Source organism: Aspergillus glaucus, assembly GCF_001890805.1.
Source record: "Aspergillus glaucus CBS 516.65 unplaced genomic scaffold ASPGLscaffold_7, whole genome shotgun sequence".
NCBI classification, from domain to species: domain Eukaryota; kingdom Fungi; phylum Ascomycota; class Eurotiomycetes; order Eurotiales; family Aspergillaceae; genus Aspergillus; species Aspergillus glaucus.
Genome location: NW_019170459.1, coordinates 67,983 through 81,701, shown reverse-complemented (window position 1 = coordinate 81,701; position 13,719 = coordinate 67,983). Strand labels below are relative to the sequence as shown.

At 46.8% G+C, this 13,719-nt stretch overlaps 8 protein-coding genes and 1 non-coding gene across 9 annotated transcripts; 7 read left to right on the top strand and 2 right to left on the bottom strand.

Annotated features, from left to right (window-relative positions):
- The first annotated feature begins 49 nt into the window (after nucleotides 1-49).
- ASPGLDRAFT_45364 (SDR family oxidoreductase) lies at nucleotides 50-1,100 on the top strand. Its single transcript, XM_022546224.1, has one exon. The coding sequence runs from the start codon at nucleotides 72-74 to the stop codon at nucleotides 927-929; it is 858 nt and encodes a 285-aa protein (XP_022402096.1). The 5' UTR covers nucleotides 50-71; the 3' UTR covers nucleotides 930-1,100.
- A 96-nt stretch (nucleotides 1,101-1,196) lies between these two features.
- Nucleotides 1,197-2,390, top strand: ASPGLDRAFT_81141 (uncharacterized protein; the record flags this gene model as incomplete). The annotated part of the gene is made up of 3 exons (XM_022550100.1): nucleotides 1,197-1,407; nucleotides 1,467-1,648; nucleotides 1,706-2,390. The coding sequence occupies 3 exons, from the start codon at nucleotides 1,197-1,199 to the stop codon at nucleotides 2,360-2,362; spliced, it is 1,050 nt and encodes a 349-aa protein (XP_022402095.1). The 3' UTR covers nucleotides 2,363-2,390.
- Nucleotides 2,391-2,893: 503 nt separating this feature from the next.
- Nucleotides 2,894-3,733, top strand: ASPGLDRAFT_34199 (uncharacterized protein; the record flags this gene model as incomplete). Its single annotated transcript, XM_022544403.1, has 4 exons — nucleotides 2,894-3,098; nucleotides 3,161-3,270; nucleotides 3,330-3,634; nucleotides 3,691-3,733. 4 exons carry the CDS (start codon nucleotides 2,894-2,896, stop codon nucleotides 3,731-3,733), a joined length of 663 nt encoding a protein of 220 aa, XP_022402094.1.
- A 102-nt stretch (nucleotides 3,734-3,835) lies between these two features.
- ASPGLDRAFT_1346842 (uncharacterized protein) lies at nucleotides 3,836-5,066 on the bottom strand. The gene is made up of 4 exons (XM_022541317.1): nucleotides 5,045-5,066; nucleotides 4,735-4,993; nucleotides 4,580-4,671; nucleotides 3,836-4,528 (listed from the first exon to the last, which is right to left on the bottom strand). Exons 2-4 carry the CDS (start codon nucleotides 4,934-4,936, stop codon nucleotides 4,199-4,201), a joined length of 624 nt encoding a protein of 207 aa, XP_022402093.1. The 5' UTR covers nucleotides 4,937-4,993; nucleotides 5,045-5,066; the 3' UTR covers nucleotides 3,836-4,198.
- Nucleotides 5,067-5,299: 233 nt separating this feature from the next.
- On the top strand, nucleotides 5,300-5,372 carry ASPGLDRAFT_t76. The gene has a single exon. It is a non-coding gene; the product is annotated as a tRNA-Thr (tRNA).
- On the bottom strand, nucleotides 5,367-6,431 carry ASPGLDRAFT_45362 (DUF1115 domain protein). Its single transcript, XM_022546223.1, has one exon. It carries the CDS (start codon nucleotides 6,403-6,405, stop codon nucleotides 5,527-5,529), a length of 879 nt encoding a protein of 292 aa, XP_022402092.1. The 5' UTR covers nucleotides 6,406-6,431; the 3' UTR covers nucleotides 5,367-5,526.
- Nucleotides 6,432-6,842: 411 nt separating this feature from the next.
- ASPGLDRAFT_123992 (uncharacterized protein) lies at nucleotides 6,843-8,962 on the top strand (the record flags this gene model as incomplete). The annotated part of the gene is made up of 14 exons (XM_022540448.1): nucleotides 6,843-7,068; nucleotides 7,122-7,215; nucleotides 7,272-7,299; nucleotides 7,355-7,401; nucleotides 7,453-7,530; nucleotides 7,581-7,646; nucleotides 7,700-7,737; nucleotides 7,792-8,016; nucleotides 8,066-8,119; nucleotides 8,176-8,263; nucleotides 8,313-8,452; nucleotides 8,516-8,590; nucleotides 8,644-8,763; nucleotides 8,817-8,962. The coding sequence occupies 14 exons, from the start codon at nucleotides 6,843-6,845 to the stop codon at nucleotides 8,960-8,962; spliced, it is 1,425 nt and encodes a 474-aa protein (XP_022402091.1).
- Nucleotides 8,963-9,579: 617 nt separating this feature from the next.
- Nucleotides 9,580-10,278, top strand: ASPGLDRAFT_123717 (uncharacterized protein; the record flags this gene model as incomplete). Its single annotated transcript, XM_022540423.1, has 1 exon — nucleotides 9,580-10,278. One exon carries the CDS (start codon nucleotides 9,580-9,582, stop codon nucleotides 10,276-10,278), a length of 699 nt encoding a protein of 232 aa, XP_022402090.1.
- Nucleotides 10,279-11,791: 1,513 nt separating this feature from the next.
- ASPGLDRAFT_1346818 (uncharacterized protein) lies at nucleotides 11,792-12,470 on the top strand. The gene is made up of 2 exons (XM_022541316.1): nucleotides 11,792-11,903; nucleotides 11,960-12,470. The coding sequence occupies exons 1-2, from the start codon at nucleotides 11,841-11,843 to the stop codon at nucleotides 12,269-12,271; spliced, it is 375 nt and encodes a 124-aa protein (XP_022402089.1). The 5' UTR covers nucleotides 11,792-11,840; the 3' UTR covers nucleotides 12,272-12,470.
- The last annotated feature ends 1,249 nt before the right edge of the window (nucleotides 12,471-13,719 follow it).

Sequence of the window (13,719 nt, the reverse complement as noted above, 5' to 3'; positions counted from 1 at the left end):
AGCTGTATCAGTAGAAAACCCAGACAGACATCTACCACATCAACGATAAATCGTATTGTCCTTCGTCCAACATGCCTCAAGTCTGGCTCGTCACCGGCGCTTCCTCCGGCTTTGGTCTTGAACTCGTCAAGATCATCGCCGCCAACGGTGGTCGTGTACTCGCTGCCTCGCGAAACCCCGAGAAACTAGCCTCCCTGGCCTCAGATAACGTGAAGCCAGTCCACATCGACCAAAACGAACCTCTGGACAAGATCCAATCCGCCATCAAAAATATCCTCGCTATCTATGGCACCGTCGACATCGTCGTCAACAACGCCGCATACGTCCAAACCGGCCTTCTCGAAGAAGTCTCCCCAGGAAACACCCTGCGCCAATTCCAAGCCAACACTCTCGGCCCCCTCAACCTCTACCGTGCCCTCCTACCACATCTCCGCGAAAAAGGTACCGGCACTCTCGTCACCATCGGCTCCATGGCAGCGTGGTACCCCATGTCAGGTTGCAACTTGTATAACGCGTCCAAGGCTGCTCTTCGTTGGCTGACGATTGGACTTGCTGGTGAGGTCGCTCAGTTTGGTATTCGTCACTGCCTAGTCGAGCCTGGATTCTTCCGCACGGGGTTGTTGGACCCATCTGCCAATATTGCTGGGACTGATAAGAGCAGTCGTGTCGATGCATATGCGGATCTGAATGCAACGATCGAGTCTAATTTCGCGGCGTTTAATGGTGCGCAGTTGGGAGATCCTGTGAAGGGCGCTCAGATAATCTATTATGTTGTCACGTCGTCTGGAGTGGCGGAAGGGAAAGAGCTGCCTGAATTGCTTCCTTTGGGGAGTGATGCGAGCGCTGAAATTTCTAAGGCTGCGTCGCAGGTGCAGGCATCAGTGGAAGAGTGGAAGGACATCAGTGCTCTGAGTGATATTAAGGAGTGAGCAGCCAATTAGATGGTCAAAATGAAAGGGATTGATAACTTTTATTCCGTGGTTGACTGACCTGGGTTTTTCTGACTACCCGTCATCAAGACGACTGTCTGGACCTCCCCGAGTTTCCTAATTTGGAGTCCGAGAAAGTTCTTCCTTCTCTATATAATCTGTCATCTCGCCAGCAGTTCTACCTTGGTCAATTTCCTTCACCAAGTATCTATTCCACCAAGTTACTTACATTTTCCCTTCGATCAGACCCGATAGCCCACCGCAAAAATGAGCATCGCCCCCGAATTCGACCAGTCCTATCGGACTCAGCTGATTACCGAGCTGGAAAAGAAACTTAGCTTTGAGGAAACCATGATCCCCCGCCTGTCATGGGCTATGTTGTGGTTTGCAGACCTAGATCGTCTGCAGGAGTTGATCGATAACCCAGACACCGTTTCCGCAAAGTCCATGTTCCTATACCCAGAGCCTTTTGAGGATCGTACGTTTCCAAAGTCAACACCATTGTAGATAAATGCTAATTTTCTCTTACCCAAACAGTGTTAGCCTTTCCGGATGACCTGGAGTCAACATCCACTTCAACCAAGCGTGACCACCCCGATTCCGAGGAGCAACCATCGCCGTCCGAGCGACCAAAGCTTGATGAGGATAATGATTCAGGAAAATGGCCGTCCGCAGAACCTTTAGACACCTGTGAAGCTGGAGAAAATGCAGCGGATCAGGTATGCTTTCACCATCCGTCAAGTCTCCAACCAAGACGCTGCTAACTCATAACTCAGTGCTCTGTGCGGGACGACAATCGGTGTTTTGTCACCAAGGCAGGACAGCCAGCCGATGCAACTTACATTGCTCAAGTCCCCACGGCTCAGAGCGACCCTTTTTTTTGGGAGATGCTTTCGCATTGCGTGTCGAAATACAAACTCAACGCGTGGAAGAAAGCCGTTGAACAGGGCGGATTGGCTGAGAGATGCGACAATTTGCTTTCCATGAGCCCCAGTGTTGCTGCTTACTGGCGAGATTACCTCTTCGCTTTGAAACCTATTGAACTATCAGAAGATAGTACATCAATGAAGGTCCAATTCTTCTGGCTGCCGGCTCCGCCCCTTGACATGGAATACATTACTTCACGCCCAGATTTACCAGAAGATCTCGGCACTCCAGGTGATGATATAAAACTATGGGACTGCAGGATCGAAAGGAAAATTGTCTCTGGTCACATTATCACCCTGGTAACTGATGATCCGGAGGAGAGGCCCCTTCCATCGTGGTACCTGCTGGAGATGGATTGGTTTCTTCGTCGGCTCTCTGTTCTGGCGGGCCTTATGGGATACGTCGATGGCGAGTTAGAGGATTACGAGGACGATTCTTCTTACACTACTGGCCGGTCAACGTCCTGTGGCATCTGGAATATGCTAAAGTCTCTGGATAATTACTGACCCTATCCTTTGTATGCTTAATATTGCTACCATTTGTATTCCTGTATTTAGATAGCTAACTTATGAGAAATTAAATGCTCATATAATAACATTAAATGGCCAATGTAGTTGAGCCCAGAGCTTCTCAGAAATAGAGAAAATACGCTGTTCTCTTTTGATGTTATGACTTGGAGATTCAGTAACGTTTATTCGTGTCCTTTTGGTGAGGCTTATTTACTTGATGCTCAATAGGTTTGAGTCCTAGTGCTCCCAAATGGGAAGCCAACGCACATTTCTCCTAATTTTCTCTTTCTCTTTCTCTCATCTCAGTCTCACTCACTCCGTTCTTCTTTCCTTCAACCTCACCCTTCTGTTTTCCCCATCCGCTTTTATTCATCGATCGTGTGCCAGTCCAGTTCTCACTTACTCCTTATTTCCCCTGTCGTTCTGACTTGGCCTGTTTCCTTATACTTCGATTTTATCCCAGCTTCTGCTTTCGAAATCTCTCCTCTCATACACCCCGTCATCCTACACCCACCACGAGCCGCGAATATGGATGTGGCACTCTACCGGCCAAATCGCGTCCGTTTGGTTTCGCAGCTCGAGGAAAAGCTCGGGTTGAAGGATGCCCCGATTCCTGCGCTGTCAAGAGCCATATTGTGGTTGTGCGATCTGGACCGTCTACAGGAGATGGTGAGCAACCCTGACACTGAGGCCCTTCAGTTGCAAATACTCTCTCCGCACAGGACTTTCAAGGGTCATAAGTCTCTAAAATCCATCCCATTGCGTGACAGTTTCTGATTACTTTTCATCCGTCAGTGAAGCGTATCTTCAAGAATGGTGAAGAACTAGACGACGAGCGCCAGAAAGACAGATGGAGCAGATACCCCCGAAAGGATCATAAAGCCATGAGAAGAGCGGAGGCTAAGGTATGCTCCTAATCCTTAGAGCAAGATATTGCTGGGAATCGTCACTCACTCATCTGTAGAGCTTCTCATGGGATGACGGAAGATGCTTTATGGAGCGTACTGGTGCCTTTCTCGAGTCTACTTATATTTTCGGTGATGATGACGCCTACGGGTTTGCATTCTGGGATTTGGTTTCCTGTTGCGTATCGGATGCCAAGGTCAACGCGTGGAGAGAGACAGTCGAACGGGGAAGCCTCACGCAACGGTATGACAACATCATAACGACGTCCTCCAATGCCCATTTGTACTGGGACGCAGGGCTCTATGCACTCAAACATATTGAGATCTCCGATGACCAGAAAACGATGAAAGTGCAGTTCTTTTGGTTGCCAGATGCTGGAAGGCCCGAAGAATACATGAATACCCCCCCTGACATGCCAGGAAACCTCGCTACACCTGGGAGAAGAAGAGTCAAGCTGTATGATTGCAAAACCGGGGAGGTGATACAGCCCACGGCATATCCGGCACGCACAACAATATCTGACTGTAATTATCTATTATCTATCCCTACAAGGTACATACTCGAGCTATCATATCCAGCAACCATAGGGATCAGTCGTAATATTCCCCTCCGCTATCACTTCCTTCCCACATATAGTAGTCATCACTGTCGCTTGCGGTGGCGTCATCGTTATTATCATCATAACCATCATTTAGGGCAGCAACACGCTGCAAGTACCACTGCAACTCCAGCAATTTGAACAATGGAAGCGGCCGTTTTCGCTGGTCATCTGTTCTTATTATGATCCTCTGCCCGGAGGTTATCTTCGTCTCCGTCAGGCAGTTTCACAACTTGATGTCCTCCCCAGGAGTATCAAAATCAGTAAAGCAGTCTGTAGATGCACCAAGGTACACTAAAGTCTTCCCATCAACTGCCTTGGCGTCTCGGTCAAAGCCAATGAAACTCCAAGGTCAGTCTCCGCCTCTTCTTCGAAATGATGATGGGTTTGAGAGCTAGATAACACTTCTCCCACTGTTTACGGACTGTGGGACTGAGAGTTAGCATATTGGCGAGGCTCTCTGTACCTTTTTGATCAAGAACAGCGCCTTTCCAAGAATTAACCTTCTTCCTCGGCCAGAAGCATTTTAGAACAGACCAGAAGCCCACCATACTGGTGGATTCAGTATGTGGAATCAGACTTGGTGGGTATATGTGAGTGATGTTCAGCGGACCGCCTGTTCCGGTTATTATACAGCGCTCTTTATCTCTGGTATGAGCCTGGATTGATCAGTGTGGACACGTCTATGGTACTGGGGGAATTGCACCTACCTGGTCCTCTGCCTCTGTGTCCTGGACGGTAAGGTCGCGGCACCTATGCTGATCCTCGACGGGGTTTGCGAACTGGGGTAATCCGGCTGTCCCTAGAAATCCAACATTATTAGCACCGGTTCACATAACTGTGGAAGTCAAATAAACCGACATACAGGTTTCAGACAACTTGATTCCTCTGATGCCGCCTGCCAATGAGGTAGCCATCAAGTTGCAATCTAGCTTATCCATTTCAAATTCGCTGTCGCCATCAACAGAGCTTTCTTCGATGTCCGTCTCGTGCTCTTTCTCTTCCTCTTCCTCTTCGACTCCTTCCTCGTCATCGTCATCCTCTTCATCTTCCGTCTCTTCTTCCATCTCCCCTTCTGTGTCCTCTTCCAAAGTCTTGTACTTTTTGTCCCCCTCTTCTAGCCTCTGCCGTCCTCTGCCGAACACGTCTTGCCGTTTCAGTAATCGCCTTAGAACGTCGATATTACCAAGCCACAGCAGAGCCTGAATTTCAACGTCTGACGGTGCCTCGGGGATTCCCAGATTCTGCAACAACTCTCCCACCAACGCCGCCCTTTCTGGGTGTTTATATTCCTTGTACATGTCCCGATAAACGGTGGTCATCTTGAAATTGTTGATGGAGCCTGTGGTGGTGGTAATGTTAGGCGAACGCTGGCCTATTTCTCATTATTAACTCATAGAGCAAAGCTTTTAACTCTAAGCAACCAATCAGCTCGCATGGCTTAGTTGGTAAAGCGCATCACTAGTAATGATGAGATCCTCGGTTCGAATCCGAGTGCGAGCATTTTTTTGCCTTTTGTTTTGCTGCTTAAAATTCAGCAAGGCAGCATTTTATGTCAGAGGGCAGCGTTCAAGCCGTGTTCTCTATATATACAGGAATTAGTACTCTCTACCAATTATTTACAAGAGAACGATACATTCATCGTGACTCCACGCACTTAAAATATCACGTTGTCAAATGCTTCTTGCAACCCTCTATCCTGCAACCACGCCTCCAAAGCCTGCATATCACCCCTATTAGCCCTCTTCCCCCCTCGTTCACCCAGAGAATCCGTAATCTCCTCCATCCTCGAGAACACCCTCTGAACTTCAGTCTCGCGAAATCTCTCGCTGACTTTTTTCTGATGACTGGGGATATCCCCCCACGAATGTGTCTTAATGAAACTCATATAAGCATCAACATCCACCGACGCACCCTCCAGACACAACACGCCCGGTTTACCCGCCAACACAAACCCTGTGAGCGAATACCCTGGTGCGTTGTTGACCATATCATCCCTCTTTTCCCGAGTCGATAGCGACGGAAAATAAAACCATACTCTCACGATTGGTCCACTTTTATCTGTGATGGCCTCGGTCTCGGAGGTCAAAGCCTGCTGCTGGGTTTCAAGAAAGCGGAGGGCTTCTTCTTGGATGTATTCAAATGCACCGAACAGGTCACCCTGGGGCATTGCGGTAACTAACCCAGCAACCTCGGCTTTGGACATCCATTCTGGTTGTCGTAGCGAGTAATTTATTGATGGTGGTTGGTCAATCGCCGGATCCTCGCATTGCAATGGAATTGAGATGTTGACTTGGATCTTCTTCTCACCATCTGCAATTGGTAAACATACAGCGAGCAATAGGCTTGAGGGGATTCCTGTAGGCTCCGAGGCTGGATCTTGGCACGAATCCCGGAGTTTTTCAATGCATTGAGTTGTGGATTCTGGAATGTCAAGCTCTCCTGGAGATGGGAACATGGCCGTGAGGAGGTCGACTGTGGATAATTGGGATTCCATGATGTCCGCCGGCAGGAGGATTAATTGTGTTTGTGCCATTTTGGATATACAGCCGCGCCGGCGTCTCAATAAATTGGAATCACTTGAATTGTATCAGGCAGCCTTCGTCTCCGGCCTCCGGATATCTCAGACATGACGGACCGATAATGTTCCGTAATAACTGCCTGAGGCATAAACCTTAATCGAACCACCCTGCGATACTAGAAACACCAAATACGTTCCTTACAGGGAACATTCCTCGTGGAAGTTCAGCACGACGCAAGCGAGGCCTAGAATGTCCGGCGGTCCAGCCCGAAAGTCAATTGGAATCTTACCCTCTTAGTGCATGGACCTCGTTGTTATATTAAGCACGTCATTTCGCCATTCGATGAGGGTTTGACATGCAGAAATCATATATAGAGACCCTATGTAGCGTTAACATTCCCCTCTGAATGCGATATCTCTCTCGGTCAGATATATTGTGCTAGACCAACACAATGACAAAAGACATCCCCGTCTCAGCATCGTCCGATACTGATAATGCCTCAACACAACCAACGCCGAAACGAACATGGTACCACACCACCCTCTTCAATGCCTTCGTCATCGGTGGTGTGGGATTCATGGCCCCAGGTCTATGGAATGCAATGAATTCATTAGGTGCCGGAGGTGCGGAATCGCCGTTTTTGATTAATGCGGCGAATGCATTGGTTTTTGGACTGAGTATGTCGTTGTCCTGATGCTCAAGATATATGTATAGTGCTGACATAGTCAAGTGGGCTTTCTGTGTCTGTTCGGTGGACCAATTGCCAACCGGATTGGATTGAATTGGACCTTGTTGCTGGGAGCGGTTGGATATCCGATTTATTCGTATGTACTCTGTACTCGGGAAGTTTCATTGAGTATGACATGCTAATGGTGCATAGGGCTGCATTGTATACGAACAACCGCTATGTATGCATACATGTTTGTCCAATGGTGATGGGGATAGGATACTAATAGCTACCAGGGAAATGAATGGTTCGTTCTTGTCGGAGCAGTGGCTTGTGGATTGTCGTAAGTGATGTCCTACCCTAAGTCCCTTTATGGCAGAATCTCACAAAATAGTGCCGGTCTTTTCTGGGCCTCCGAAGGCGCTGTTGCCCTAGGATATCCGGAACCAGCCAAACGCGGTAGATACATGAAGTGAGTTCCTTCCCGTATACACAGTGTGAAGAGGTAACTAACAGAGATAGCATCTGGCTTTGGTTCCGCACGGGTGGTCCTATACTGGGCGGTGCCATTGTGCTTGGAAAAAATAAGTGAGTTCTCTTCGTAATGAAATACCGCTGCGAATGAATACTTACAGATACAGTTCTGCGAATGCAAAGAGCAAGGGAAAGGTCGATCCAAGTACGTTGACAACATCTCTCAGTCTTCGTACTTACTGATGCTAATAATATACAGAGACATATCTCATCTTCGTTGCATTGCAATGTGTTTCGGTCCCTCTAGCACTCTTCCTATCGCCACCGGAGAAAGTCCAACGCAATGATGGAAGCAAAGTCAAGATCGTTATCCAGAATTCATTGCGTGCTGAGATGCGAGAGCTTTTCAAGCTGTCGATGCGAAAGGAGGTTCTTCTACTGTTACCAGTATTCTGGGCCGGTTATTTTAACCAATATAGCTCAAGTACGCATTTGACCCTTTTCTTTGCCGCGGACAAGACTGATTTGACTAGACTTCGAAACATACTACTTCGGTGTTCGAGCTCGTGCTTTGATTGGATTTGTCTGTATGTTTCAGCATTTCTATCACCTTATTTGACAGTCGTACTGACATTGGTCCAAGCCAACTTCGCAAACCTCTTCTCATCCGGAATTATCAGTCGATTTTTGGATTACCGAGGCATTTCGATCAAGCAACGGATTATCTACAGGTTAGTTAACTACATTCCGTAGCTGTACGATACAAACTAATTGGTTTAGTTACTTTTACGTGATCATCGTGCATATCATCGTGTGGGTGTACGGCTGGGTGGTTCAAGAGCAATTTACCGCGATCTCACCTGTATATGACTGGTCCGATAAGGGCTTTGTTAAGGGTCTTTTTGTCATTCTACTTTGGCGTGAGTCCTAACCCCCCATATCCAAATTTGGTATTTAATTAATTGCTGATCAATACTGTATAGAATTCTCCCAACAAGCACTGCAGAACTGGCTGTACTACCTCATTTCGACGATGACTGATAATATTTCCGAGTTATGTATGTCAAAAACAGACAATACCAAGTATACTTACAAAAGGCTAACTAGTCAGCTCGCCTTTCCGGTATCCTCCGTGGCCAAGAGAGTTTCTCCCAAGCCGTCTCATTCGGACTTAACACCCGGGACTGGTATGGAGGCAGAGTTCCCCTAGCCGTGAATACAATTCTTCTTGGTATGTGTCTGTCCGTTAATATTTGAGAAAGATGTATTAATTAGTGTGACTAGGACTCGCGGTGTTGCCTACTTGGCTGGTTATTCAGAGACATACTCCCATTGAGCATGATAAGAATGAAACTAGAAGTGAGAGTCAGAGTCAGGATGAAGAGCAGGGGGTTGTGGAAAGTGTCAATGTTGCTGGGAAATGGTCTTGAGATTGGCCAATGGTAGAGTTCGGTATTAATAGACCTGAATGGAACAAACTTATCCGTCGTTCAAACTCTCGAAACCTTCGTCGTCTGACGGGATCAGATTGTCTGAGATGGTGGGCCATAGCACAATGATTCGAGTCCAGACATATGATTCAAAGTTTCTTCTGGTCCCGAGTGATACCACTGCTCGTGCTTGTCCGATTGTTTCTTCCTACAACTATCACCTATATATGATGCAAACGATGTGTACTTTCTATGATATATAACTGGGACATACTGAGAGCGGGCGATTGAAAACTCGCGAACGACGGATTGCATAATTTCTATCTCTCTTCCCCCAAGCGTATTCAACCCCCATGGATGTCACGCTATCACACTGTGAGACCCGTCGCTTGGTGTTTAGTTTCGACTACATGACTCTCCTCACCAATTAAGAAGCCGCGAAGACACCATGCTGGCGACTCCGTCCCTGTCCTGCTCATGAGAGGGATCAGGCTCAGGGAATCACTAATCGACAGCTTGAGTGAGATCGGAGAATTCTGCAGGCCACCGTTGAGAAAAGCTTAAAAATTTGCGCTCAGAGATTGCCGATGAAGGATGCTAGCATGGCCATTGTGTATATGAGTGGCGCTTTGCCGCTGGAAATGGCGGCTGTAGAGCTCATGCTCGATGAGACCCACGAAGGCCTACCTTTACATCCAGGAGATGACAACGCCTATATTCTTGGAAACATTGGAGGACACAACATTGTAGTTGCAGGTCCTAATAGTTTTATAACCCCTCCTGATTTAGTCCTCCGACTACTGTCTAGTTTCCCTGCTATTCGCTTTGGTCTGTTGGTTAGTATTGGAGGAGGAGTAACGACCAAAGGTTTGGATATTCGGCTGGGTAATATTGTGGTTGGCATACTCATTGGTACACATGGGGGTGTGGTGCAATATGATTATCGCAAACCGTCGCATGATGGCAGTTTTCAGCAAACTGGCATAACCACAATGCCACCCCGGATTGTCTTAATGACACTTTCTAAAGTACGAGCAAATCACGAGATGAAGGAGAGTCGAGTTTCCAAGTTCCTTACTGGGTTGAAAATATCCAACCGAGCCCTAGCTGCCAAATTCAAACGTCCTACCCAGACAGACCGTTTATATCTCAGCGACTATATTCATGTCAACGACATTTCCGACACTTGTGATGACTGTGACATGCGGTCGCCGTGCAGTTGTTATTGGAGAACGGCAGTGATTATTCCTATTCTGAAGACATCCACAATAAGACACCATTGTCATATGCAACACAGAACGGCCATTTATCCATAGTAAAGCTCTTCGAAATGCAAGGAGCAGAAAATACGTACAGACTGCAGAGTTTGTATTTGGACTCTGAATATGATGGCAGGAACTCATTATCTGACCAAGACGATATTGCAAGTATATTCTCTGCAGATTCGCTTCCATCATATCAATCCTCCCTGAGTGAAGTCCTTTCTGTCGCTATCTATTAATTTGCCAACTTACTTCTGACTGACGCGGAGTTGATGCTTCTTTATCCAACGGCTATTACAAAAGTTGGTCTCGACAAATTCCAAAGAAACTTTGCTCGCTTCTTGAAGAGATATGGTCAGAGCCTGGACGGTGAAGCGTCGAATGAAATGCAACGTCAATCAGCACAGTTTGTTCGAAGGTCTGCACGTCGAACAGTAGTTGAAATGGGAAGAGAGCTGAAACGTGATGACGAAGACTTCCATGAGCTGCGAGGTCTAGATATAGAAGTACCAAATTTAACACAGGTCAACAAGTGGCTTGAGTTACAAAAAAATGATCACAGAGAACAGCACGCTGAGGTTCTGGACCAGACCGAAGATCACGACATCTCCGATGAAAGCGATTCGGATGGGTCGGAAAGCTCTGAGCCTGCTCTTCGTACCCTCGAGGAAGTGAAGGAATTTATGACATTGGCCCCGGCATTTTTACACTTGCGCGAAGAATTTCGAGCTTGGCTTAAACTTGATAGGAGGAATGACAGGGGCCAAAATGACAAGATAGAAGAGGATGCGGTCGAGATCGAAGAAGGTACCACCTCACACCCACTGGATTAGATGTCAACATAGGGCAGGAAATATGGCTGCTGACATGCTTATAGCTCCTCAACACGATACCGAATTTGACCCGTCGAACGTACAGGTTGGCTATTCTATAGGTCTAGACAAAATGACTATGCGGCCATCATGGTGGCTCCGAATCATGAATGCCTACTCCCCACCAGCAGCCGGTTACCGGAGGATTTTCTATACTTGCGTAGGTTATCCCCCTAATTCTCACATTACGAACTTCACTTAACGTCCATACAGGGCTGCGGCGAATTTTCACACCTTGATGTCAGGGAACTATCTCCCGGTGGATTTCAGAGATTCCGACAGAGGCTCTTTAACAGTACCATTGCCGTCAGGACCAAATCACATGAACAGCCCAGTTCAACTCAACCAGGACGTCCACCTCAAGCACACTTAAATCCCAGTACCGGCTCGACATAAGTCAGGGCTGAAGCACAACACAGCATTCCAAATTGTCAACCTTCACAGTCATCGCAGCTTGGAAACAACCAATCTGACAGTATTATATTCCAGACTCACGATCCTCATTACCTTCTTCTATGTGTCAACACGAAAAATTCAACATCCGTTGTCCATATCGATGTTAGTTCTTTTAGCAGTGACCAATACCTGTTTCAACAAATTCGCCAAGAATATCGGAGAATTCGCGATGAACATGAGTGGGGGATTTCAAAAACGATCCCAACATGCGTTCACAACGCGTTGAATAGAATTTCAGCACGGCTACCAAAGCTCCCATCGCTACCGAGCTCCTTGAGATTCTTTTCGATGCTAAGCCATGCCCTTCATCGAACACGCATTCACAAAGTTTCATCAGGAGACTTTGTCCGAGTAAGTGCTCAGCTGCTCCTTTCCAAGGAATAAACACGTTCGGGCTAATCTTCCAGTTTCAACTAATTCCTATCGGGATGGACTGCTGCCCAAGCTGGTTTAAGACAAAAGAGTTTCCACCAGAAGACGAGGTCCAAAAAGGGAGGTACATTTACGAGCCTGTCCCAGTGGATAACGTTGAACTCGCCAATATTCCATTACCGCACTTGCTCAAGCCCGGACCTCACACTGACAAGTTCCGGATAACTATGTTTCCCAAGAAGATTCGTGATCAATTAGTTCGACAGCCAGGGCACAGTGGGCAGCGTGTCATTGGATGGGCATTCGTGTCAATGAGAGTCTCAACTGGACCGTCCTTCTATTGTTGATACTCATCACACTCCTTGCAATCAATATCATTGTCATTTGTCTACGCGGTGATCACGGCGGATGACTCTTCCACATTCGGCCTGGGGGCTTTCATGGCCGCGTTATTTACAGTTTATATCACCTATCAGTATTTTGCGTGGAAAGAGAACTTATAGCTTGGTAGTTAGCATACTTCTCCTTGAAATGGACGTATAAGCACACACATAACGCGGGAAACAACAAATGGCCGTGTAAAATAAGGCTGATTTCTGCCTGGAGTATTCCTGTACTTCTGAACTCCGCATACAAATTCACTTGAATGGATTCATCCGAGAAAATGTCCAATATTGATTGTCCTGAGTGAAATAGATCCATCTTTTCTCTAAACTCTCGGAGTCCTCGTCTTCAGACTAAATTTTCTTTTCAGCCTTTCGCAACAAATGATCGATGCTTGGGAAACAATGTTGCCAGCATCTAATAGGAGTGACAATGCTCCGTGTGCCTTGTATGTTGTTCTCTATGCCTTAAAACCCAAAAGATCGTGTGCAGTCAGTATACGGCGTGTTCCACCGTACCACGGGGACCGCGATCCAACCGCTCGAGAATGGGGAGACAAGAAAACAAGTATTCCAATGTGCTATCAATCTCAGGCTGTTTATTCTCAGGCGTACTCAGGGTCAATCCAGACGGCTGAAGCAGGTTTACTTATGCCCTTTCTGCAGTGACACATTACCATTGGCACATGCTGAAAGCCTTTTGGTCCCTTCCTGGAAGAATAATGTTTTGGGGGTTGAAGGGACAGATAATATCTGATATTTTCCATATTAGCGCTTTATATGATCTAACTCTTGGTACAACTAGATCCATGACTGGGTAAAATGAGCATGGCAAGAAATAGAATTGACAATTTGTCGGACGAACTCTAGTAAACACTCTTAAAGAATAGGAAATCCCCGGCTGTTGTATATTTTGCATCTGCTGATCCTATTTTCCACCCTTCCCCTTTCCGGTTGTGCTGCTGTCAACCTTCTTTCCTCCCTTCTTGCCAACACTTTCATCCTTGGCTTCGCTAACCCTCTTTTCATACTCTTCCTTGGTATTGTCGTATGAGCACACATGAAATGCCGCGCTGACTGATTGGTCTCAGTATTCTTCTTCTTATTTTTAAGTGTTCCATCATGCGCAATAGTACCACAATAGTATCCTCATTCAACGTGAAGAGAGCGCGGAATGATCCGGATTCCTGGTACTTATTCTTCTCATTCATATTAGTCATATTTTCCATCCTCAAATAGCGGGTATTCAAGCATATCCTTATCCTTGCAGTAGGGGTCGAGGAGGTTCTGACTGCGGAAATTGGTGAAATCTTCATGAATGTACGGGTAACAGCCTTTTCATTTGTCTGTTTTGGGCACATCTTTGATTTGATCTTTGATCTTGCTCATGTCAAGAGTGTTTTCAAGACGGG

What these genes read in the sequence shown, in the direction of transcription:
- ASPGLDRAFT_1346818 (XM_022541316.1), top strand. Translation starts at nt 11,841, where the DNA reads ATGCTAAGCCATGCCCTTCATCGAACACGCATTCACAAAGTTTCATCA. An exon ending in CATCAGGAGACTTTGTCCGA is followed by an intron (nt 11,904 to 11,959) that starts GTAAGTGCTCAG and finishes CTAATCTTCCAG; the next exon opens with TTTCAACTAATTCCTATCGG.
- ASPGLDRAFT_45364 (XM_022546224.1), top strand. Translation starts at nt 72, where the DNA reads ATGCCTCAAGTCTGGCTCGTCACCGGCGCTTCCTCCGGCTTTGGTCTT.
- ASPGLDRAFT_45362 (XM_022546223.1), bottom strand. Translation starts at nt 6,405, where the DNA reads ATGGCACAAACACAATTAATCCTCCTGCCGGCGGACATCATGGAATCC.
- ASPGLDRAFT_1346842 (XM_022541317.1), bottom strand. Translation starts at nt 4,936, where the DNA reads ATGGAAGAAGAGACGGAAGATGAAGAGGATGACGATGACGAGGAAGGA. An exon ending in AATCAAGTTGTCTGAAACCT is followed by an intron (nt 4,672 to 4,734) that starts GTATGTCGGTTT and finishes TTGGATTTCTAG; the next exon opens with GGACAGCCGGATTACCCCAG. An exon ending in ACACAGAGGCAGAGGACCAG is followed by an intron (nt 4,529 to 4,579) that starts GTAGGTGCAATT and finishes TGATCAATCCAG; the next exon opens with GCTCATACCAGAGATAAAGA.